The 26,760-nt window shown below is 30.7% G+C and overlaps 1 protein-coding gene and 1 long non-coding RNA gene across 3 annotated transcripts; one reads left to right on the forward strand and one right to left on the reverse strand.

The window, feature by feature from the left end:
- The first annotated feature begins 54 nt into the window (after positions 1 to 54).
- On the forward strand, positions 55 to 26,648 carry LOC148607828 (protein NipSnap-like). The gene is made up of 11 exons (XM_088546711.1): positions 55 to 183; positions 6,040 to 6,200; positions 7,142 to 7,187; positions 8,270 to 8,361; positions 8,924 to 8,994; positions 11,521 to 11,661; positions 12,043 to 12,074; positions 14,314 to 14,408; positions 15,078 to 15,134; positions 23,551 to 23,634; positions 24,188 to 26,648. The coding sequence occupies exons 1-11, from the start codon at positions 95 to 97 to the stop codon at positions 24,250 to 24,252; spliced, it is 933 nt and encodes a 310-aa protein (XP_088402837.1). The 5' UTR covers positions 55 to 94; the 3' UTR covers positions 24,253 to 26,648.
- LOC148607829 (uncharacterized) lies at positions 1,751 to 4,433 on the reverse strand. Of its 2 annotated transcripts, XR_015915443.1 has the most exons (4): positions 3,673 to 4,433; positions 2,515 to 2,553; positions 2,250 to 2,303; positions 1,751 to 1,840 (listed from the first exon to the last, which is right to left on the reverse strand). It is a non-coding gene; the product is annotated as an uncharacterized LOC148607829 (long non-coding RNA). The 2 variants fall into 2 exon arrangements; XR_015915442.1 differs by having other exon boundaries at positions 1,751 to 2,303.
- Positions 26,649 to 26,760: the final 112 nt, after the last annotated feature.

The raw sequence follows: 26,760 nt of genomic DNA on the forward strand, positions 1-26,760 counted from the left end.
TTTTTTTCTTATTTAGAAAAAAAACAAGAAAGTTTGTACTTCCGGTTATGAATTTCCGGTTAGTTTCGTTTTCGAGGTCAAAACAAGTATCGCAATGGCAAACGCAGCATTAAAGCAGTTATTTTCTAGAACAGCATTGATTGCTGGTTGTCATAACAGATTAATTGTAGCGAAACCAATTAGGTACAGTTATTTTCGTGAGGGAACCGTTTGCTTATGATTTCATTGGCTTCGCATGATTAGTTAGATACTTTGTTGCTTACACTTGCAGACGAATTATTTTTGTCAAACTATAGTAGGGAGGTCAGTCAAAATATGAAGTATGTAGAAAATGTACAAGTTTATATTAGTTTGAAAGAGCCCAACAAATGTAACTTTTTGGTGCAAAAATTTTTAAAATCGGTCAAGGGGTTCAAAAGTTATTACAATTTAAAGTTCAAAATTTTGGTCATTTTTCTTGCGAAGGCAATAATGTCACATTTTGGGCACTTCTGTGGCCCACATAAGTCAAACAGGTAAAGAAATTCATACATTGTGTCTTAATCATATAAATAAAGCCATTTCATACTTTGATTTAAGCCATTCAGGAAAATTGTATCTTAGATACAAAGAAAATTACACTTTTTTAAAAACACTTTGGACTTAGTTTTTTTTTGCTATGTGTCAACAGCATCATGAATTAAAGTGCCATTTTTGGATATTCATATTTGGAAATTGGAAGGTAGTAGAATTCTGATACTTTGCTGTTCTTTCAAGAGTAATCCATTAAACAGAAATAAATAAACAAATATTATGTAAAAACCTCTGATTTGTTTTTCATTGGAATCAAAAACGCTGCGGCAGACCCCCTTTTTTTTATATGCGTTTTTTCAACAAAAAAATACATTTTTGCTTACTAAGAATTCAAAAAAAATATTTAATTTTTTCTGTCACTTGTTTTGTGTGGCAATAAAGTTGCTTGACTTGAAAAATCATGTTTTTCTGCTCAAAAAAAATTTTGAGGTAGAAAATTTACATTTTAGGGTAAATTTTAGAGCTATTTTCAGTGCAAAAAATGGCGAAAGGTCAGACAGAAAAAGACATTTTGAATTTAAAAGCAGTTTTTAGCACATGACAGTTATTGTTATTGTGATTAAATATGTAAAAACACATTTTTATCAAGAAATAATTGAATTATATTTAAAAATCAACAAGCAAATGTTGAAAAATGGGGGTAAATCGAACATTTTTGAAAATTTCAGATTTAAAAAAAAAAACGCATATTTATGCTAATATTGATCAAAATATCAACCTACCATATACTTATGTGGTACCATTTTAAAGCTTAGAATCTAAGCTATCACATGAAGATACTTTCATCTTATTTTGCTATAAAATGTTTAATGTGGATGAAAATTTGTTAGGCCTATACCTTAAATGAAGCCAGACGATAATCAAAATAAACATACATTTTTGCTGCAAAAAGTGGCAAAATAATATTATATCAAGGTCTGGTCAATTCTAAGATTCCTAATGTAGTCTTGTAATGTTTTCTTGTTTAAATAGGGTCTTTAAACATAATAATAATCTCATTATTATGTTAAAATTGAATAAAATTTCAAAAACAAATGCTGTTTTCCCAAGAAATTGAGAAAATTTTTATGAATACATTGACTTGAACCAATGCGCATCCTTTCACTATGGAACTTTGAAGCCCTAGCTGTTTCCTCATGTGTACTATTATGTACATTAAATGATAATAAACAAAATATCATCATTTGATTAAATTTAATGAACTTTTCGAAGTTTCCATTTCAGGCCAGAAGGGTTTCTTCACCAGGATCTACTATGTCTGCCAAATCTACAAAAGAGATTATGTACATAAGGACATTACACCTATTAACATCATTTACCTTATCAATTTACTTACAGTTAGTTTACTTTCTATTAAATCATAATCTGGTTTGCTAACAATCTGAAAAAATGTAAAACTTTATTTGATGTTGGTTGCTCACAAAGCGGTTGACAAAAGATGTGGCGAGGAGTTAAAAACACCAAACTTCCTTTTCCAGAATAATTATCTTCATTTCAAAACAAGAAGATTGTTTTATAAGGTTATATTAATGTTATGTTAAATAACTTAATATGAATAATTTCGCTGCGTGATCCGTCTGGTTCTTCTATCAAGTGTTGAACTCTCTTACCAATCAGGTTATCAGGTTCAAGTGTGTCTGGAACTACCCTACTTACTGTACCCCATATGGTCCTACCTCAGACAGCCCATATTCGTCTCATAGCATAGCCCACTTTGCTCCTCAGGCCATCTGAAATAAACAAGTAGTGGAATTCAATGAATATGTACTGTGAAGCAGTTTTAAAGCAGAGTCTAAACACAAAACTAATCGACAGTTCTTGTAAGTAATATATGATTCAAATGTAAATGCTTATTTGTTACCATAATTAAAAGACTCAAAAGTTTTACTATTAAAATAAATAAAGCTACTAAACTAAATCAAAGTATAAAAACTAACTTACCATAAATTCGAAACATCTCCAGAACTCAACAAAATGAAACTAAAATGATGAAAAACAAACAGAAAATAAAACTAAATCATAATAAAATTTACATCAGTGTTTACTTTTTATATGACAAAATAAAATAAATATTTAGGCAGCCTGTTTACTAATACTTTCTTCTGAAATAAATCAATAATTAGAAGAAAAAACATAGTACAAGTATGTTTCATATACATACAACAAAAGATTGGTATTATGAGTCAATCAATGTGATCCTAAAAAGGCAAAAAAAAAATTAAACCATAATTAATTAAAATTTAATGATAAATAATGTATATTACTAGGATTTTAAACCTTTTCCAAGCAATTGTACATGTATATGAATATTAAATAAGTAGAGCATCTACAATCCTCTAAAAAATGAATATGTAAGTTAGCTGTTAAAAATTGTACAATATGAATATATAAAGTAAACTTAAGAAGATGCAGGTCATATGTAAAATATGCAATTGCCACATATATAAATCTCATCAAATAAGTTCTATTTATCAAGTAAAGTACAAGCAGGGCTACATGATAATTGTTCTAATAAAAGTCATAATTAATATATATTAACTGATAAAATGAAAACCAGAAAAAAAGTTGTGTATCATTTGAAGAAGCAATTTAAGGTTGATTTTTTTTCTACATATGATAATTTTGGATAAATAAAACAGTTAAAATAAATATAAAGAAGGTTTATGCTTAAACATGTGAGTTTCATATAAATTGGGCACTACATATAAATTAAAATTGAATTATCAAGAAAATTAAATGCAATATGTGCAAATTCTCCTAACCAATAGAAAAAAAGCAAGGTAAAATACAGAGACTTCCGATAATATAGGAAAGTCGATAAAGTCCGAAAGATTTTGAATGGATTGCAATCAAACGTTGGGAGAATTTACTTCATTACATATTCATCGTTTAATAAAAATGTTATGGAAACATATTCCAACTAATGCTAAATGAGTGTAATCTTTTTTAAATCAGCTCATACAGAATCAAACGAAAATCAGACCTTCCAAGAAGGTGAATATAGTTTTTAAGCTTGCAGATGATAAAAGGTCATTCTAGAATTTGACCTTACGGAAACAGGGCGATTAGGCTTATATTAGACATAATTTAGGTACTTACCGTAAGTGATTGGCCTCCATGGCCTAGGTCCATCGTTGTCTGCACCACCAGTCAAAAATCCGTCCAGAAAACAGTCGGTAAAAGGCATTTATCCACGAGTGTTCGAAAATCTTAACAGAAGCTATGGCGGATCAGTAACATCCGGTTAGCAAGAACGATAACCGGTCCCGCTTTAATTTTTGTGAAAACCACGCCCTGACCACCCTAATATCCAATCGATTCCGCAAGCTATTATTGTTTTTCTTCTGAAACCAGGGTTACGGATGGACGCAGATAGGATTAAATTTTCGGAATCCGACTGTCAGTGCATTCCGGGTACGCAAAAACTATTTTTTTTCAACATGTTTTTCCTTAAAATTACGTAAAAAATATGTTTTGTAACCAAAAAATTAGCCTGACAACCGGATTATCAAAATTGAAGATATTTCCAAAAATTTAAGCCATAAATGAAGAAAATCGGTCCAGTAATAGCTTGCGGAATGAATTTTGAAATAGGTATGATCTTTGACACATAGTTTTTCAGGCGGCCATTTTTCTCAAAGTATCGTCACTTCAAACGTTTGTACCAAATGACCATCAACTCCAATAACAATTAAAGTTGTATATTTAGAAAGAGAAATGTCTCATCTTCAATTACATATATTTTTTATTGTCATGCAATGGATTTTTAACCATTTTCTAACGTGTTAAAGTTGACTCAAAATTGAGAATTTTGCTCTCGCAAGAATATCGATAAACGCACTACCGACCTCCCTAACTATAGCATACTCGACATCACATAATAACTGGACCATTCAAATTTGAAATAAAACTAGAAATGTAAGTTAATTGCCACTTACCAATGTTACAATAATTAAGAACAATTGTCAAAATCGTATAAAAAACAGGTTTCTGTAAATTTGGATTGTTCAAATCCAATACATGAATTCGCACTTGACATTTTGCTCCAAACGACGCCAGATTTCTCTCCTTGCAACATCATTAAAACAATGTAATTTTAAATTTTGACGTCATTAATCTTTAAGTTGAAGGAAAATTCTGTAAGAAAACTTTGTGAAAATATATTATGTTTGCAATGAGTCCACAAGTGTAAATGCGTTTATTTGATTTTAATTGTCAAATCAGCCATGAATGGCATGATTCTGTTACCAAGATAGGGGTGTAATGATACCTTTTTTTTTCAAGTGATACATTGCCTGATATTAGATATACTACGATACATTTCAAGAGCTGTATGTTCTTTATTGGCACCACCATATTTAACAAAACAAAACCGCTTACATACAACTGCTAGAGGAAAAAAATTGTTAGGATTTGAACCACCATTCCATTTGAAATAGAAAAATAAACCAATACATTTTTTTTCTCTGAGTCATTAACAAATTCTAGCTAACAGGTAATACTAACAAATTTGTTTAAAAATAGCATTGTATTGGTATATCGTAAGTGGCCATGACAAATTCACTAGAAGTAAAAAGAAGGACCACTTAGCATGAAGAAAAGAGGAATTGAAAAATAATTATGATTATGGCTAAATCAATAACAGGCCTGAACTAACATTGGATATAAACCCAGGTGACAGGACACAGGCATTTTTTTTTTGGTCAAAAAAAAAAAAATTACCCTTGTACCTTACATTGTATGATAAGGGATAGAGATTATTTTTTCAGACAATTAATATGCAGTTTTAAGTGTAATGTCACAATTCAATTTAACTGGTTAATTGAAGGAATTTAAATTGACTGGAAACTATTCAGAACTACCTAGTCTATCTGCTGAGGTGGAAAAATCCTAATTTTCAATCGTAAATAACTGTATATACTGTAGAAATTAATATTAAAAATGCTCTGGATATTCTAATAAGATTTTTTATATATAAAGAAGATAGCTGCAACAATTTTGAATTAGTTTTTGGGGCTCTACATTTGTTAATCAAAGGCATCTATGAAGTGTCACCTTGCTACACCTCCAAAACCTTGATGTACCAGGATGTTTGGAAAAGAGAATAAAACAGTTCTTCGACTTTTATTTTATGCATATATTTATATATTTTTATGCCCATACCTCATTTCATTATGTAACAAAATCATAGTATAGCATTGTATTATAAGTCTGGGCATTGATTTACTTACAATTGTGGCTATTTTAGAAGTTTTTGATTGGTTCCTGTGTAGTAACTGCAAAAAGGTTGATGTATCATAAGTATTGTACTTCATTTTAACCTGCCTTTGATAATGGAAAGATATTTTTACCAAGTTCATGAGGAGGTAAAAGACACTTCAAAAGTTCATCAAAGACAGCATCTTATTTCTTGCAAACGGAAACGTTCATGATTTGTTTTAAAAAGAGGTTTTATTTTTTTTTCAGATGTTTAAGCTCTTCACAGAAATTATTTGCTCCTGATGAAGAAGAAAGTTCAGAGAAAAGAGGATTTTTAAAGAATTTGCTCAGTGTACGAACATTGAAACCTAGCAAAGAATCCCATTCTAGTCAGTTGTCTTCAAAAGAAACAGTTTATGAAATACAGTGTAGGTATTTTTGTCAACTTTGGATTCTCTGAATACTGAAATGTATTATTTTTACTCCATATTCTATGTAAACTGTATTTTAAAACAGAGTGTAGTTAGAAATATCATATTTTACCAGTACACATCAGCCAGTGTTATACAGCATTTCTACACCATAGATAATTAAATTTAAACATTTTATGAGCAAAGCTAGTTGAGTTTTGAAATTAAAGACTTCGCTATCAACAAAGTAGTCATGTAGTTTGACACTAAATGTGGTGTATTATTCTGTTTCTTTAATGAATTTTAATTTTTTTTACAATGCAGCTTATTCTTTGCAAATTCCAAAACTACTTATTTTGAAGCCATCATAATGGTTTTCGAAATAATCATTAGTAGAGAGTTGGACACTTTTTACTCATTCCAGTCAGGAGGTTAAGAAAATGAAGCAGATCTAGAAAAAAGATTTTTCAGAATTATGCTGGAGTATGAAGCATGGCTACATGGACTTGACAATGTTTTCTGATAGTATATATGTGCTTTGTAAAGAAATTTTGATTATTTGGGTACTATTGGTAATATGAGGATTTATATAATCTTTTTTTATTTAAATGTTATACTTGTATGTTCAAGTGTGATTTTCTCATGGATGGATTTTCTTACCTGGTATTGATTCTAAATGCTTGTCTACATCATATACATTGTAACACCAACATATACAGGACTTTCTCTCATGTCAGTTAACTTATTAATATGATGGAAAAAGTTGTATTTGGTTGATTTCCTTTTTTTGTTTGTTTATCATCTCTCAGGCCTCAAGGAATTAAAATGACTTAGTTAGTCTTGCTTTAGTTGCTTTAAGATTAAATATTACGTCATATACATCGTGATTACACCAATGAAGACCTTAAGCTGTGTTTTTTTTTAACCATGAAGTATTTTGAGCTTTTTTTTCTCTATAGTTCATGCTGTGAAACCTGAGTTTATGGAGGATTACCTAAATCAGTTGTAAGTAGCCTGCCCTTGACATTCATAATTTGATTTCTTTTTCAGGTTTATTGACAGAAAATAATCAAACAAAACAAATTTAATTGTGAACTATGTTGACTGCTGTATGATTATGTGTACACTTTTAAAAATAAAAAGCCAAGTATCAAAAACAAAGTAAAGATTTAGTGCAAAAAACATAAATATTTCATTACAACCAGATACATACATACTGATAAATCGTATTATTTGATTTTCTTGTTCTAGTTACCTGTACTCACATAATAGATGCTAAGTGGGATATGTATTCACTGCTTACTTTTAAGCACTTACCAAGTTCTCATAGGTGTTGAAACAAAGGTTGTGAAACCAAAACCTAAGATGCTTGTGATGATTTTCTACTCTTTCATTTTATGCCCTGTCTTTGATAGATGTATGAAATATGTATTACTTGTGTCTGTCTGTCCGTCTGTCTGTTAAATGACCACACAAGTCATATGCTAATTTCAAATCACTTAAAGGGCTTTCATTGATATTTGGTACAGTTTGTTAAATGACCACACAAGTCATATGCTAATTTCAAATCACTTAAAGGGCTTTCATTGATATTTGGTACAGTTTGTTAAATGACCTCACAAGTCATATGCTAATTTCAAATCACATCAATGGATTTCATTGATATTTGGTACAATGTTTTACTTCCCTTTTGCTTTGAATGTTTTCTCATTGTTCTTATTTGAGTGATTAGACTACTAGTATACACAAAAGGGGGAGTGTTCCATACCATGTGCACAGCTGTTTATTTATAAAAATATCAAATGAAAGTTAAGGGTATTTTAAATACAAAAATACCACTCATTATTATTGTACATTTAATATGCTGTACTTATGCTTCAAGGGCTGTTTCATCAGCAGCATTTGAACAAAATACATGGGAAAAAACTGAGGCATTAAGTCAAAACATCACCATATAGAACATATGCTGATTTTACCACTCTACTGGTATGAAGGAATGTATTCTAGTGTTCCTAAGTATTTGTATCTGAAAAAAAAAATACATGTCACATCATTATATGAAGTTAATTATTTGTCTTCTATTTCAGCTCCAAATTTCAACAGTTGATACAAGAGAAACAAACAGGAGCAGACCTCAAAGCCAGTTTTACTGTAGAAGTTGGAGACCAGGACGAAGCAAGTATGTAAAGTATACTCTTTACCAAATTAGCTGTTGATAAGAAATATTCAAACAGTATTTTTATGATATCATTATGTTTCAAAAAGATTCTACCTCAGGTTTAGTTAACCTTTTAATTGAAAACTATGTTTTTGATGGTCTCGAACAATTATGGCAAACTGAGAATAAAATTTAGAAAAATAGTATGACTTACAGTGGTCTTTCATGTAAATTATTCTGTGTTACATGAGTGCATTCCTTACTGCTTAGCACTGGTGAAATATTTTCAACCAGGCATCATATTAGATCCATCTGTATTTTACATGCAAAAATGACTAGAAGTGGATCTGAATCACAAAAATCATAAAATTATCACATCAATTTTCAAAACAATGAATAAAACCAGTTCATTACTATGTGTTGTTTTAGCAATTTTACATTGGGTGAAAGATTTAAGAAGGTTATATCATTAGTGTTTATTCAAATTTGCAAATTTTAAAAGAAAAACTAGAAGGAATTATATGGTAACATATTATTCATATATTAAACACCTAAGCTCACTATGCTGCGACTTTTTTTTCAGTACACATATGGGAATATAAAGGAGGTTATCCCGTGCTAAATAATGCCACAGAAATTTACAGAACGGACAGGGTTTGTTGAGATTTTGTTATTCTGATCAGGGGTTCAAATTAACACTGGTCGGTGGTAAAGGAACCTCAATGTATGATGCAGGACCATTGAAATTTCATTTACCTAGGCCCTGGACCCATCTTACTTTGCATTTACTCTTATTAAGGACCTTTCACTATCTTCTGATGGACTTTCCAAATAGGATTCAAGAAGGTCCAGGCCCCTTCACTCTTGAAAGTTGATTTGAACCTCTGATGGACAAGTTACTTGTAGTATTAGTACACTTCAGTTCAGGTGTACTGTTTTTGTTACCTTCAAGAGGCTGTAATGTTCTTGGGAAAAAAATTTTTGTTTTTTTGGAAATTAAAAATTTCAGTGGAATTTGACCCATGATAGATTGGTTCATGTATGCTATCCTTACATTACACATGAGCTCATCTTGCACTGATAATTCAAAGACGTCAAAGATCATATTACCCTGATAATAGGACTTCACAGACAATTGATGATTTTTACAAAAGCATTGAAGACTTCACAGATGATTTGAGCTTTAACCATGTAACATCACAATGACAGTTAATTGCCTGTAATTGAAAATCATTAAATCAGCAGATCCATGAAGACAGACTTGACCATGAGAAAAGTTTGCTTCTCATGTATGAACCACTATAATGAAAAAAAATGATGTATAGCAAGTCAGGACTGAAGTGTTATGTAGTATATGTATCTTAGAGTTGTTTGTATTTCATTTATTGGTAAGATTGACTGCTTTGACATAATTTAAAAAAATCGTTTTTCTATTTTGAATGCCAATTTAGAAAAAGCAACCCCTGATTCAGGGGCCCTGAATTATGTTAATTCATTTTACAGATGAAGGCCTAATTTCTTTTTAACCCTATTGTTACCTTTTTTGTCTTTACTTGTGTATGTAGATAGATAGTTAATTTTTTGTCTTGCCTGTGAAAGTCGTGAAAGGCGAGACTTAGGTTTTGCTTATCCGACAGCAGCAATGGTGTCCACAAACTTAATGTTAAGTTTTCTGACAAGTTCATTTAGACATGAACCCCTTATGGTAGGTCAATGATATTTGGTGTACAGATGCATTACCATCATTGCATCACAAATTCATGCCAATTTTACCCATACACCCCCACATTCATGGTCTGTTGACTTAGAAAGTTTAACATTAAGGTTTCTTACAGTTCATATAGACATTTTTATTTGAATTCAATCAAATACAGTGTTCCCTTGCTTTAACACCCTTCTTCAATTTCTTAAGTCCACTTTTCCTAAAATTATATAAATACTATACAATTTTTTCCTCCGATATATATCCCCAACCTCTTATACCGTCGCAGTTTAGGTTATACAATACAGTTAGGTCATTTCTGAAAATATGGTCTCATTTTGTTGAAATAAAGCTATTTTCAGGCAGTTTGCGAAGTCATTTCTAGTGTTTTGTCGTAAAAAAGTGCATATTTTTTAAATCCTTGGTGTGTGGAGATTCAAGTCATTTATATGTAATTTAGTGATTATTGTTATAAAATCAGTAGCCATGGTAACATATCAAAAAAAATATTACTAAGTTTCAGTACAAATCAGGGGTGCCCTTCCAAAACTAACAGCCAAATACGATGTTTTATAAAATACCAGGCACTTAGACACTACCACAGGGTGAAAACATGCATGGAGTAGGTGGAAAAAGGGTAAAAATAATAAAACCCTTTTCGATTCATTCTCTCACATTTTTAGTTCCAAAAGTTTGTGCGAAATAAGGTATTTTGAAAATCAGCCATCTGATGCTGAGGAGAGAACCTGATACAGCAGGGGACTAAAATGTTCGGATACCATTCTTCATTTAAATTACACCTGTTTAACATTACATATATTACATCTGTCTATGTATACAGTGTTATAAACTGAATTTTTTGTCAATGTAGACCCATCATAATTTTACATAGACAGCACTGTACATTTTAAAGCAACTTGAGCCAATTTCATCATAGACCTGCTTGATTTAATACATAAACTCGGTCCGTAGGTCTACTGCTAATTTCTTTCACAGTGTATAAATGCTTAACAACATTTAAATGATATATCCACCAAATTTCAACTTTCAATTTTAAGTTTTACAAAATTTGACGGGGGTAACTTGGTGTGCGAAACAGTGCACCTTAATGTAACTGTAAAGTGCGTCCTTAGCCTGGTGCAAAAGGTGGTGATATAACAAGGGTGCACTGTATTATTTTTTTCAATGATTCTTCTTTTTTTTCTTTGCATTTACTTTTGTTTTGAGGAAACTCAAAGGGAACTTGATCTTTATGGAGCTTGTTCATTCATCTTTCGCCTAGTGCATTTTGTAGTGGTGACACAAAAATGATAATTTTGTAATTTCATATTATTATACAAAATATGAAAGCAACACAAAAAATAATATTTAACAAATACACCATTATATTGACAGTATCAAACAGGCAAAACTTATCTCTATGATAACAGTTTATTATTGTTTTAGGTATATAGGCCTGACAATGTTTCTTTTTTCAGGATTTCATAGACTTTAGAATATCCAGAAACAAAATGTTAAGATCCAGAAAGAACCAGATACTGCTGGGTTTCAGTTTCTGGCCAAAGTTAGAACCAAGGGAGGGAAGAAATATTTATGAAATGAGAAGTTACACACTCAAGGTTGGTTTCTGTAGTGCTGATCATTTTTATATTGTCTTTCAGTCTGCTAGTGTTTGACTGGTGCCTTTATAGAAGGCAGAATTATCTATAGAGGTAGTATATTATAAAGATTTTTTAAAGCACAGATTAAATAGCTCTATATTGGGCAATAGGTGTAGGGGAAAAAGTGCCATCCAGCTTGTATCCTTTTTTTTCACTGGAATAGTCCTTACATATTTTTGTATTAGGTGAAGATCAGATTTAGATTTTGATATATTTGTTTCTAAATAAGGGTAATCTGACCAAATGTACCGTATCATCAAAATATCTTGTAATTATTTGTTGTTGTCTTGATATAAGTCCTGATAAAGCTTCATTAATGTAATTTTTAATACCTTTCAGGCTGGAACAATGATAGAATGGGCAAATTGCTGGTAAGTTCTATTTTGTGTAGTCTTTTAATGATGAGACTGCCAAATCCTGGCTGCTGTACAACATGATTCCATTTAATACACAATGTAATACTGATTTGAAACTTTACTTACATACATGAAATATTAAACCATCTTAAAATGGTCTTACATGCCATTACAGACAGCTCTTAACTTCCATAAAACTACTAGTAACCACTAGACCAGAAGAAAACTAAGCTTGGTCTTTACAAATATTGTACGGGTATACTGAAGATAAAGAGTTCTTTGATGTAGTCAAGAATTTCCCATACACATCATACTTCAGTCTATGCAGCAATACACAAAATACAAAAGATATCAATTATATATATATATGCATTGGAAATTTTTATATGCTGTACACATGTTTCAAGGAGTAACCTCTCATCAGCAGCATTTGAATCAAATGTGTACGAGAGAGTAATCAAGGGAACCATGGTTATAGCGGTAATCAAAAGAATGTAATCCAGGGACAAAGACCAGACATGGAAAACAGACTTACTCAACAAATACACAACAAAGAACTTAAAGTAATTAAAATCATACCTACAAAATAACAAAAGGAAACTCAGACTCCACTAAAAACTGGGAGCATGGACCAGGTTCTTAGGTTTAAGAAGATCTAAATAAAATATATATACAAGAGTACTCAAAACTAAAAATATCAAAACAGGAAGTCATTACTGAGAGGTTCTACCATGCACACTACTAGGAATGGAGAAAATTTGGATAAATATGGTAAATAAAATCTGATATAATTGAGGGTCAGACAAGTCTACTGTGTTGGTGAATACCCTTGGACCATTAGGAGTGGGATTGACCCAGTGATTATTAAATTCAAAATACCGATCATATATATTACAAATTTCAATATGCTGTACACATGTAACAAGGAGTAACCTCTCATTAGCAGCATTAGAAGCAAATATATTGGAAGATCTCAATCCAAAAAAACATTGTATACAAAAAACAACCATATCAATATTTTTGGTATCTTGATTAATAAGCAACCAATGTTAGCCATACATGTATCTTTTGAAGTAGTTAGGAAGATATTTTCTGAATGTCATTCATTTAACTGATGAATTCAAGAAATCTATTTGGCTCGATAAAATTTGTATGATTGAAGAACCAAGTGTCTGACAAACTTTGGACTGGCTGGGAATACTTAGCAGTAATACAACTTACATGTTTTTTGTACCATACAATTATTTCATGTACTCAGAGTAATGGATTTAGTTTTTACAAAATAATTTATGTAAATATGATCTAGTGATGTTTAACTTGCATTTCAGTTTTATGTAATTATTTACATCTTTTATTAATTTTAGGGATGCCATGTGATAAATAGCTGTTGATTTTCTTGTTTGAATTTCTGTTTCAGAATTTATATTTGTCTGGAGATTTACTGGTTTGCCTAAGAAAGTTAATTTTAATACTTGTTTTCATTTTAGTAAAAGCAGCATTTATAGATACATGTATGTGATAATTTTTTATGTCTCATAAAGAGATCTTTTTTTTAATGGAATTAATTTCAGAATTGTTTTCCATTTTACAGTATGTATATCAAATAGGAGCTTTTATTTTTCAGGACAATGTTTCTGTTTTTCAGGAAATACCTGTACTTCAACCGAATAAATTTATAGCAAAAACAAAACAAAAAGAAAACCATTGTTAGAAAACATCATATTTATATTGTGTGAACACTGACCTAACACAATTCTTTTTCAACCTTTGATATTGCAGCTTAGAGTATAAATACTCTTAATTCAGAAATTATTGGGTCATTAGAAATTTCCATTTGTCATTTAAGATGAAAAAACAGTTTTAACTTTTTAAGAAGAAAATCTGCGTTTGTAATGTAAACATTTTCTTATTGTGAGTTTTTCTTTGCATTTTTTTTCACACTTACTGTAAACCTGTAAATCTTCCCGGTTACTAATTTTCATGAATTCTGTCAAGTGAACACTCTAGTGGTAATCCAGTAAACATATTCGGGGGAACCAATTTTCGTGGTTTCAAAAAATGATAAGCATTTCACAGTGTTAAAAATCACATGTTCTATTTTCCACACTTTTTTGTCCATCTAAAAAATATTGAAAATTCATATGTTTACAGTATCAATGCATCACAATTATTTCTGGATTTACAGTATATATAATTAGTGTCATACTATACTACTTTATAAACTTATAATTTATATAAAAATCCTGCTTTGAAGGGCCAGAGGTATACAACACCGAGGTCAGGGTGAAGATCCAGTCTTTGGTCTATTTTCACAGATAGGGGACCTATATACGGTCCATCACATTTGGGGTAAGTGGACCTCAGAGGTCCATCAGTGCAAGCTAAACCCCACATTGTGTTTCAATTGGCATCTTACTAAAGACATGGTAGTAATTTTTTTACATCAGATATATTTATACTTTTAAACCCAGTCATGTATTTACATGTATTTACATTACATGTATTAAAGTATTTCTGTTACTTCATATTTAAAAACTACAGTTAGACAAAAATTCAGAATGAAGTATTTTTCTTGTCTTTTCACATGTTTACAATTAGATTTTTTAAGAATATTTGTGCAGTATATATGTATGCTGAAAGTAGTAACTAACTTAAGAAAATATATGCAAATACTTATGTTGACTTGTTTGATTAGACATATTCAGCAAAAATCATTAAAATGGATCAATACAAGCTTAAAGAAACTATTTACATAACTTTCCTGCCTTGTTTGGTTGTATTGCGAATATTTGGTATAATCATAGTGCCTCATTGATTTGAAATTTAGATCAGAAATGGTTTCCCATCATTATACTTAATAGTCTTCAAATTTTCTGTTTTTAATACACAATTTAATGTCTCATTTGATCATTCCACATTTAGATGATTGTGTTGACTGATGATAAATTATCAGTTTACAAAGGCTAAAATGTTATCATTTGTCATAGCAATTTATAGCAATGTTCCATTTTTTAACAGCTATAAATATTTATAATGATGACCAAGAAATTATGACTAATGGGTCTGACCAAACAAGTGAGTTCAATTTTTAAATTATGGTTCGCTTGAGTACTGATTTTAATGTACTTTTAGTATGCTCTCACATTATAACGTTTTAGTTATTTGATTATGCTTGCCACATTGAATGATCCTAATTGCATTTTCCCATTTTGATTCTTTCCTTTGTATAAGTCTTTTTAATGTATCCATGTAACTGTGCAATGATGATCCTTTTTAAACAATTGAAGTTTTTTATTGTTCCATTATAATACAATACCTATGCATAGAAATGCTATCTGTCACCATTGCAGTGGTCAGGAGATATTTTTTTTAAACAGATCTTTATCAGTATATAGCACAGACATGTAATTTTTTTAATGGGCTAACTTTTGATATTCAGAAGGAAATTCTTGGTTTTCTTCATATTTAAATAGGAGTACCTTTTTTATCTGAAATTTCAGATTCCAAAGTTATATATTTGTCTGAACAGGCATAAAAACAGTGTTTTTAGACCTTACCCTCTAAGTTTTCCTAATTGACAGTGTTTTTTTTTAGACCTTACCCCCTAAGTTTTCCTAATTGACAGTGTTGTTTAGACCTTACCCCCTAAGTTCTCCTAATTGACAGTGTTTTTTTTAGACCTTACCCCTAAGCTTTCCTAATTGACAGTGTTTTTTTTAGACCTTACCCCTAAGTTTTCCTAATTGACAGTGTTTTTTTTATACCTTACCCCTAAGCTTTCCTAATTGACAGTGTTTTTTTTTTTTAGACCTTACCCCCTAAGTTTTCCTAATTGACAGTGTTTTTTTTATACCTTACCCCTAAGCTTTCCTAATTGACAGTGTTTTTTTATACCTTACCCCCTAAGTTTTCCTAATTGACAGCGTTTTTTTTTAGACCTTACCCCTAAGCTTTCCTAATTGACAGTGTTTTTTTAGACCTTACTCCTAAGCTTTCCTAATTGACAGTGTTTTTTTAGACCTTACCCCCTAAGCTTTCCTAATTGAGTTTTAATCATAAGTGTAAAGGAGGAGATAATAATCTAAAAACTAAATAACGTTGAATTGGGTGATGGCTGTAATAACATGTGTTCATACACAATAAAATATATGCCAAATAACTAATGGATCCTTTTTATAAACTAACTTTGAAAATGTATTGGAAGTTGAGTTTTTTGGTCTTTAAGATTTCTGACTGATTTATTGATTGTGGTTCAGCTCATATGGCAAAAAAATCCAGGCATTTTAGAAAAAACAATTCAAAAACCCCAGATGGTCTTGCCATATTTATGTTATGCAGTGTGCTGTCTTACAAAAAAAATTCTGTGAGAAGGCATGCTGCTCCACTGAAACTCCTAATTCTTAATTCTAATCAATAAGTTGTATTTCTTTGTGCTGTGCACTTAGTACAATTTTAAAGTCTTTTGTTGATCTTACTCTACCAAGAATATCCTGGTGAAACCCTGTCTTAATAGACAAAAGTTATTTCTGGAGGCATATTTTCAACGATACAAAAAAAAATTCTATCGTTAAAAATTTGATATTTGTAACATGTGCATCACACCAATGGAAGAAGGAGGTTTAGCACACTATTTTGCCAGATTTATTTTGGACTTGTTCATGGATCAGACTAGTGTTGGTTAGTTTTGTTGTTACCCTTATCACCAAAGATTATGAGGAGTTTTGATATAAGCATTATGTAGCTTTAATTGCATCTTAAGTTTTTTTTTTATATACAAAATTTATGGAAAAAGCAAAATTAAATAAAATGAAATGAAAAGACAGGAAAATGTTGTATACAAGTAATTTGTTCCAAACATGATTTTAGTAAGAAGCTAGTTGCCAATTTTCTTTTGTGTATTTATGTATATTTAAACTTTGATTTGGTGTGCCTTGCCTCTTTATAATAAGTTCTAATGACTATTCTAGATAGAGAAAACCTTGGAAAAAAAGAACATAAAAAATTTAGACGAATTTGTTTTATACAAGTAGTGATAATAAAACAACCTCACAGGTTTTCAGAAAGATCTCTAAGGCTCCTACATCTGGAATAGTCATAAACATTTATAATGAGAAAGTTAAAAACTGCTTTTTGTACATTTAATCCACTCATATACTTTAGTATTTATAAATTGTAAAAATTGGTGCTGGTGGTTAAAATGACTTGTTAAAGTATTACTCATTATGCACAGTGCATACATCTACGCTTTTCAAGTGTTAAAGATTGCATATGTTTATCCATATAAGAGGTAGTTTTGCATCAGCTTTTTCATATTTTCATTGACGATTTGTGTACTTCAGTGGATCAGATACAGATCCGAATATTTGGAGGGATCCAGGATGTTATTTGCTAATTTTTGTCAAAATTTTGCACAAAATAAAATCTTCAAAAAAGATGTTCTAATACCCTTGATCCACCACTGGTGGCGCCTAGTCATTTTTATGTACTATAGGTACATTTTTAATTAATTTAAGATGAATTATTTTAGTTATGAGTGTAGTTTTTAGACTTTTCTCACTATATGTGTTACATTACTACATTTTCTCTGTTTGTTGACATTTAGTAATGTGTTAATATCATTTTAGCTACTTTCAAATATGTGTGTGTGTTTGTCTTCATTCACTTTTAAACAAGATTAAAAATTATGCAGGATAATGTTCATCTCAAGTGATTCAGTACATTTCTTCCATTCTCAGTATTAAAATAATTCTAGGTAGTTTCTATAAATAGACTCAATGGATTGTTAATTTTTCGATAGTACCTATGTTTAAAGTAGACTGAATTCAGGAATTTACAAATAATTTTCATGAAACTTGGCCAAAATATGGATTGTGATAAAGTAACATAAATAGATCTGATATAAATTTGTAACTTTTCAAACATCTACTTGTGATTTAAATTTCTGTGAGAGTTTTCCTGCATTTTTATGACCAACTTTGCTTGGAATTTTGTTGGAAAACTAATTCTCTGTCAGCCAAGTGTTGATTGGATGAAACTCACACATTGAGTTTTGAAATTTTATTGTGTAGTGTAGAAATATTTTCACCCGATTTGGAGAATCCATATATAAACCAAGTTTTTTTGGTTTATTTTTGCTAGAAAATCAGGTTGTTGAAGTGATTATGTATGGCTAGTGAGTATGTTTGGCTTCATAGAACATTTCTAGTTTATAACATTCTCATGTTAGATCCATGAGTATCCTTGACAAGATAGTTCTTGATTCCTGATTTTCAAATTCGAAGAAAAGCAGGAACATTTAGACGTCTAGGTATTGATATGGCTATGATTGAACTAATTTTTATTCACTTTAGTACATTTTTTTTACCAGTGTCTTCTAAATGAACAAATATATATTATAAATTATCACTGATAATTAATTAGATTTGCTTGTTGCAGCCTTATATTGCAAATCTCTTGCAAGGAGGTTCTTCAAACTTTTTATTTCAATTTGTTATAGGGGAAATGTTTTGAAGGAGTATAAATGTGACATTGTCCAAGCATGAATTTTATCAAAACTATTAAACACACATATTGAATCTGGCTCCATAAACATTTATCATTTTATACAGCTAACTGCTTCTGCATGGTTATTGTTCATTTCTTACAGATACTGATTTTACAGCGAATAATGTAGTTAACTTCACAGAATAGAGTTGGTCTTTAAATGATGTTTACCTGATGAATTTCCTTAGATAAATGGACATTTGACAAAGAAATTTGAACTTTCCTGTGAGACACAGATTTAATTATTATGGTATGATAGAAAATTTATAAATCTCCTTGTTAAATGTCTAGATTTTGCTACCAAGGACATTTCATTGGGTAATTGTCATTCAAATGAAGGCAAGACCAACTTAATTCCGTGAAGTTAACTATTTTACTTACTGTAAGTAGCATGAGCTGAGCCTGATCGTATGAACTCTCAGTCACACTTCAGTCTAATTTTGTTCTCTTTGAAGAATGGCAAGATACTTGTATATCTTACTGTGCAGAAGCATGTCTGTTGTAACTTAAACCATATTGTCACAATTTATAATTATGAATTATGTATTTAATTACTTTTTAGAGAGAATTTCATGTATTTGTTAAGTCCCTGTGTATTGTTTTATTTATATATAAAATTCAAAACTTATTAAGGTCTTTCCCATTTCAATGGGAAGACCTTCCTGTATTTCTTCTGATTATTATTATTCTTTTTTTTTCTGCTGCCCAATTTCCCTGCTTCTCATTAAATCATATTGCGACAAGATTTTGACTATCTTTTGCAATCTGAAATAAGACTCTGGAATTCACACTGAGAGATGTGATCATTTGTCGTTCTAGAGTTATCTGCCCTGTAGCAGAAAAACTAATTTTTGGAAAATTACTTAAACCATTTTAGATACACACTAACCGAAAGCTCCATATTGTTCAGAAACAAGGGGCAGTACTATTTGACAAAGTTTTGTAAAGATTTAAAGTTTCCAGGGTTACGCGATTTCGCAACTTATAATTTGGTTGGTCACCTAACTTTAAAACTGTAAATCGTACAGAATTGGGACCTTCACTGTTGATCTTAGATGATATATTGTATGTTTAAAAATGTCAAGGTCAAAGGTCAAACAGGTATTTTTGGTGATTTTTTTGCAGTTTTTTGCCAATATGTCACAAACCGTTACAGATAGAGGTCTACTGTAAATGACAAAAATGTTCAGAATAACAAGCTCTACTAGAAAAGTATAGGTGTCCATACAACATTTTCAAAATTGTAAGAGCTATGGTCCAAAAACTGATTTTTAATGCTATTTTGATAGGATTGGTCAATTTTTTCAATTGATTTCAAATAAAGGTACCTACAAACTATATATATATTCTTTATCAAGAGCATAAATGCTACCTAAAAATACCAAGGTCAAAGGTCTAGCTTATTTGTTTTAATGGTCAAAAACTGGGTCAAAAATGTTTTTTTGCCATTTTTGCCAATATGGTTCAAGATAGACAACTCAAACTACTTCCAATCAATTTAGAAGCATGGTTCCACATCCACTGACATGCCACAATGCATACTTCCGGTCAAATTTGACGATTTTCAGAAACCTGAGAAAATACACCAATTCGCGACATTTTCAAAAATTGTATTTTTTTGTCGTATTGACTCCAGGATACCATATTTTCATTTGTATAACCAATATAAGCCCTTTTCGACAATTTTATTAGGTCTTTCCCATTTCAATGGGAAGACCTTCCTGTATTTCTTCTGATTATTTTTATTCTATTTTTATTTATTTATTATTTTTTTTTCCTGACCATCTATTCCAATCTGAGATAAGACTTTGGAATTCATCCTGATAGACGTGATCATTTGTCGTTCCAAAGTTATCTGCCCTGTAGCGGAAAAACTAATTTTGGGAAAATTTTCGTAAATGTTTCGAAAAAATTGGAGGTTTCCCTGGTTACGCGATTTCGCGACTTACAATTTGGTTGGTCTTTTAACTATAAAGCCATCAGTAGTACCGTTATACTGAAATGCCACATTGTTTCAACATTGTTGTGTCAACTGACATGATGGTGGCAAATCATGTACACATCATGTGATTTATTTTGACTACTTTTGAATATCACACAAAGCTTATCAGTTTCCAATTCATAGATCTACTTCCAGTGTGTATTTTTAGTACTACATAGAGGGGTGGCCATTTGACCTGGAAATGACAATTGAGACATTTTGCTTTGGAATGCTTTATAATTATCTGCCTTTAATTTTTTTTCTATTTTCATGAAAATCACAAGTTCATTTTTTTCTCAACTAATTGTATTGATGAAACTGACAGGAAAAAATAGTTTATAACTACACAGTTACTACTGAATTCATCTTTCTTCTAAGAATCAGAACTATTTTGCAAATTTAATTATTGTCAAAAATTTCGCCTTTTAAAATATATGCAAGAAATAAGTAGTGTCGATCGACACGTTGCTTCAGGCTGTTCTACAATGAGCCATTTTGTTGTGAGGTAAAGGTAATTTCTTGTGAATATGATTGCTGTCAGAAGGGAATTGGTGGGAAAGACCTTTCAATTGTTCTGGAACAATTGACCTTCAAATTTTATTTTATATTTATGCTATATTCTTCAATAGGGGATTTCCCTAAAGTTCATATTAGAAATTTTTACCCTACTAGTGGTTTTTAAAATTCATTTGCTTTTAATGATTGCAATAATAAATATAATCGTAAACATAATTTTTGCAATATTCTGGATAAAAGTAAAAATAGCTTCAGTGCAAAATAAGTCAGTTTACAGGTAACAAAAGTATCCTGGTAAACAAACGCACAATATATTTTGTCTACTACTGCCTTATTTTTTTTTTAAACAAATTTCAGATTTTGCTTTTTTTAACCATTTTGTTATGAAATAAAATCATTACATTATTCTTAACAAATATAGATTTGAGTATTTAATATGTAAGTTTCAAATGAAATAGTGTTTATAGTAGTGCACTTGCTTTAATAAGTAATACTAGTCAATACAAAAGAGTTAGGCTTATTTACAGATACCTAAGCTGTCTGTAGAATCATTTGAATTTGTAGGTAGATGTAATATGCTTTCATTACTTACAATTTTCATGAAAAAGTTATCTGTTTAATGGTAGTAATTTGTTTACGTAAATTCCCTGTGACATGATGCATATTTAAGTGATGCACTTGTAACAGATTATAATCATTTTTGACTGCACATTTTTCATTTATGAAGGTGTACCAATTTATAAAACTTATTGTGTTTTTTTTTTTTCATTTATTTTAAGTACATTGAAACCAGCTTGAATAAACCAAAAACCTAACTAAGGCCATCAAAAGAAATTCTTAGATTCTCATCCAACATTTTTCAAAATTAAGGGTGTGGGGGAAAATATTATTAATTTTTTTTTATCAATTTAAATAAAAATGCTGTCAAGTTGACCTCAGTTGGGGAAAAAATCAAATCAAAATAAAATTTTAAGGGAGTGTGAAAGAGTAATCAAAGGAACCAAGAAAATCAAAAGAATTTAATTTAGTGACAAAGACAAGACATGGAATACAGACACTCAACAAAGAACATAAAATAACCAAAATAATACGTACTAAGCAACAAAAGTAAATGTGGAACTTAGATTCCACTAAAAACTGGAAGCTTGGACCAGGGGCACTGGTAAGGTAAGTGTCTTCTGCTTTTATAGAAAAACCTGCCGAGCTGGTAATAAAAAAGCAGGTAGAGGAAAGGAAACCTTTGACATGTTGAACAAATCAGTTCTCATGGTGCAGATGGATACACCATAACGTTCAACATGTTTATGATAATGACCAATAAATTTCTGTAGTGATGACTTCAATCTTGTAGCAACATAACCCTGTTCCAGTAGCCTAATTGTTAGAGGTCTAGCGCTGGTCTGGAGGGGATGAAAATCTAGGAAAATTTTTATTTTGGCCTTAACCACAAACTTTTGATCAGTTTCAATGCATTTGATTCTTTGATTCACCTGTTTTGATTTTGAACAGGAAAATCCATTTGTCCATATTTAAAGGAGTTTGTTTTATGACAGGTTTCAGTGTATTTCAAATCCTATAGAAATTTCACATGTATTTTGTGTAGAATTTAATTGTTTGATCAAGTTACAAAAACTATCAGAACTATCACAGCACCCCACAAACCAGAACATGTCTTCCATCATAATGCCATGTATATATAACATGCATAGTATTAACCTTACTTGTAGTCATATTTTAGGTGACATTTATTTTATTGTTTGTTTGTTTGTTGGGGTTTAACGCCTGAGCAGCAATATTTCAGCTATATTCAGGTGACACTTTATTTTAGAAGTACAGATTTAGTATTTAGGAAAGGGTATCAAGGGTAGTTCATTACAGAACCTGTAAGAGTTGGTGGACTTTGTTTTTTTTTTTACCAAAAAAATAACTTTTGCCCCTGATAATTTTTCATCTGGTTTTAAATCTTTATAAAAAGGGCACGAGGTATAGAATCTAGAAAGACCAATAATGAGCCTGTTGGTGGCTTCTTTTCACATCTGGGAGAACAACATGTTGTGCATCATTTATGGGGTATGTTATGATTTAAGTGGTAAGAGACAGATTTCATGATTATCATCACATTTTAATGTACTAACATGTAAAAATGTAGCCTTATTATGATATTCTGTGTCATTTTCTGAATTTATCAAACTTAAGATTTGACTAAAGTACTTTAAAAAATGCATGTTGCTTTTTTTTGCCTTTCTATATTAGGCTTTCTGATTTGCAATTTAAAAATGGATTTAATTATGTACTTTAAACCTCTTTATATTATAAAATTGTCTCATTATGAAAAATTATATTACCAAACGATTTTGAAATGTAGAAATACTATAATAATCTGGGTGTCAAAAGCAAGATAATATATTTCATGAAGACCAATGGAATCTCTAAGTATTTCTTTGTATTTAGGTTACAAAGATTTACAGACAAGAAAAGAGACCCGTGAAGCAGCATGGAGTCGTCCTGGATGGGATGAATGTGTGGCTTACACAGGTATTATAGAGTTCAAAAAATATTTAATTTTGCTTGTAACTCAAAACATATATATAACATTTAGCTCAACATTAGAAGATAATAGAACTCAGAACTAAGATTCTGTGATAGTTTTGTTAAATTCCATTCAGCCATATAGGAGGAATACCAAATGAGAGATGGGGCCTCCCATATTCATAAATGACGCAGTCCATGTTTTGCTATGTGAAACCTCAAAATTGATTTAGATCAAAATTTAAGATAAGAGGTGCACAATTGGAATATATTATAAATATTCTGTGAAAGTTTCATTAAATTCATTCAGCGGTGTTTTAGGAGCAACTGATAAGAGTCCCTCTCTGCATATCAAAAGGAAGGAATGGAGGAAATACAGGCAGGCAGACACCTCTTTCACTAAATACCTTCCACTTTGCAAGTGGGGGTATAAAAAGGAATATCGAATCTTATCTTGTCTGCATTGTCTCATAAAAAACCCTTGAAGTTCTGTTTTTAAACTAATGAAAAAAATGTATTTGAATTTGATTTAAAAAAAACTGTTCTTGATATATTTCAGTGCCTCTGATCCGACACATGCAGTCTAGGATACTGATACCTACACCTTTCTCTCCTCTACAGTAAAGAGTCCATTGTAGTTGATGCCATCTGAATCATGTATCTGTTTATTGATGTGAAGATCTGTTGACAAGCATGAAATTACAATGGAAAACATGTCATGAACCAGAATTTGAATTATAATTTGTAATGAATTAAAAAATAATACAACTTAATGGTAAAATACGTAATATGAATTAATGTTTCATACCTCTCTAAGATGGTTGTGAACAGTCAATATATTTCATGGCCATAGATAGAATTTCCATATTTTTTTTCCACTTTCAGTTTTTGTTGATGTATATCTGTTTAGAGACAGGGGTTCAGATTAACTTCATGAAAGAAAATGTCAAGACTGATTCAACATAAAGAGCCAAAGGTTCATTTTAGAAAAATGAAAATTGGAAAGTACAATTTCACAGCCTTAGTAAGTTAACTCTCATAGGAAATGTAGGTAATTAAACTTGAACCCTTCTCTAATTTGAACTCCTTATTAGAAGAATATAATATATACATGTATTTGGCTTTTTACAGGTTTTTTTTTCAAATAAATTGTAGATGGTTGCTAATGATGGAGCATGTGTCCTTATTCACAACGTATATTTAATACTTCAGTTCACATTTTTTGTGAGGAATTTGAATGGTTTGTTATTTCTATGTGCCTGTGCACTTGCATTATAAACACTTAAGGAGGTAGACCTAGAGTAAGGGACAACTCATGAGGTCAGTGACATGTTTGCATGATATGATATCACTTTCAATTTCACTTAAGTCTTTCAAGCTTTCATTTGAAACAGAATGCAATCAGACCAAGTTACTTTGATGCTTACATGAGGTTGAAGTAAAATGCTGAATGCAAACGTTCCAATGGTTTGTATGAGTTGTGTCCCTTACCCTAGGTCTACCTCCTTAAACAATAATTATTTATGTATACCTCTTTAAAGAGGGTATAACCATTTCACTTGGTTTTTTTTTATGTGGTGAGGACTGGTATTCATGCACTCTATTATTGTCATATGACGGCTTGATTTTACAATTATCGTATTTAAAACACTAAATATCAATATTCAGATGGATTGTGTAGTTTTATAATGCTGCTACAAAGCACTTTTCCCACTGAAGTATAACAATGTACGAAAGCTTACAGGTATACCATATAGAAGGTTTTATGTGCTATACTATTACCAATGCTTAATGATATGGGATTTATTCGTATTGAAATAAAACAATAAATTTATTTGGGGGTAGAGTGATTATAGTTGCACTGGAAATGTTAAGCTCTATTTTATTGAAGATTTTCAATATTATTTTCCTTAATGAATTACAGAAATGAAGTTGTATTTGTTATTAGAGTTGTAACAAGTTCTGTTAAGTTATGTCCCTTGGAGAGAATGTTTTATTTTTGGCCTATGGTGCAAACTCTATGTTCTCTGATTGTATGTAATTGTAAATGTATTGATGAACCCTATGATAGGTCAGTTTGTGTTGATTTTGCTCTTTCTGTTCATCTATGGAGAATACATATTAAAAATAAAGATTTTGCTTGTAGATGCAGAGACTCCATAATGATCTCTGTCTGTCTGACCGTCTGTCATCAGTATTTAGTAAGTAAAACTTTCTATAAGACCAGTTATGGAATTTTCTTACAATTTCAGAGTAATTTTAAGAGAGTCTTTATAGGCTGTGTCTACATGATCATATTTATGTAATCATCAAATTTTACAGGAATTAAGGGACTTTGATGTATTGTGCTCAGAATTTATCGAGTGGCATTGAATATATGGTCACATTTGGTAAATGAAGTAACTTTAAACTCTCACAATAAAAGGTAAAAAGAGCAGTAGGAAGTTTTTTAATTAGAGCTCACTTCTATTAAGTGGAAATAGCAAAATCCATTCATGCTGTAGTGTACATCAAAATCATGAATCAATTTAAGGAGGTAGACCTAGGGTGAGGGACATAACTTTTGAAATTAGTGATATGTTTGCATCATATTCAATTTCACCAGAGCCTTTCAAGCTTTCCTTTGAAACAGAATTAAATCAGTCCTAGGTACTTTGATGCTTACAGGAGATTGGTGTAAAATGGTGAATACAAACGTTCCAATGATTTGTAAGAGTTATGTCCCTTACCCTAGGTCTACTTCCTTAACCACCAAGATATTTTGATTTGGTTTATTCCAGGAAATACCTCTTGTAAATACTGACAATCTTAGTCTCAAAAATTTGAATGAAGACCATTGCTTAAATTTAGACTTTCCCTAATGAATTGAATGATAGCTTTTATGAGATAGCATTGTATTTCCCAAAGCAGCATAATATTTATAACATCAAGAAAGTTTCTACTGTAATGATATTAAACTATTCTTAGATGTGCATTTCATAGAGGGAATATATTTTAAAGAATAAACTGTTATAAAGTAATGCCGTTTAGTCTTCATTGTGTATTATACTGTCATCAAAACTATTGTTCCTTTATTGTGTATATACCACTAGAATTGACATTTAATGCTCTCCTACCATCAGTTTCTGCTAC

The sequence above is a fragment of the Perna viridis genome, chromosome 9, assembly GCF_037379345.1.
Source record: "Perna viridis isolate PV_CMFRI_1.1 ecotype Kerala chromosome 9, ASM3737934v1, whole genome shotgun sequence".
In the NCBI taxonomy this organism is placed as follows: domain Eukaryota; kingdom Metazoa; phylum Mollusca; class Bivalvia; order Mytilida; family Mytilidae; genus Perna; species Perna viridis.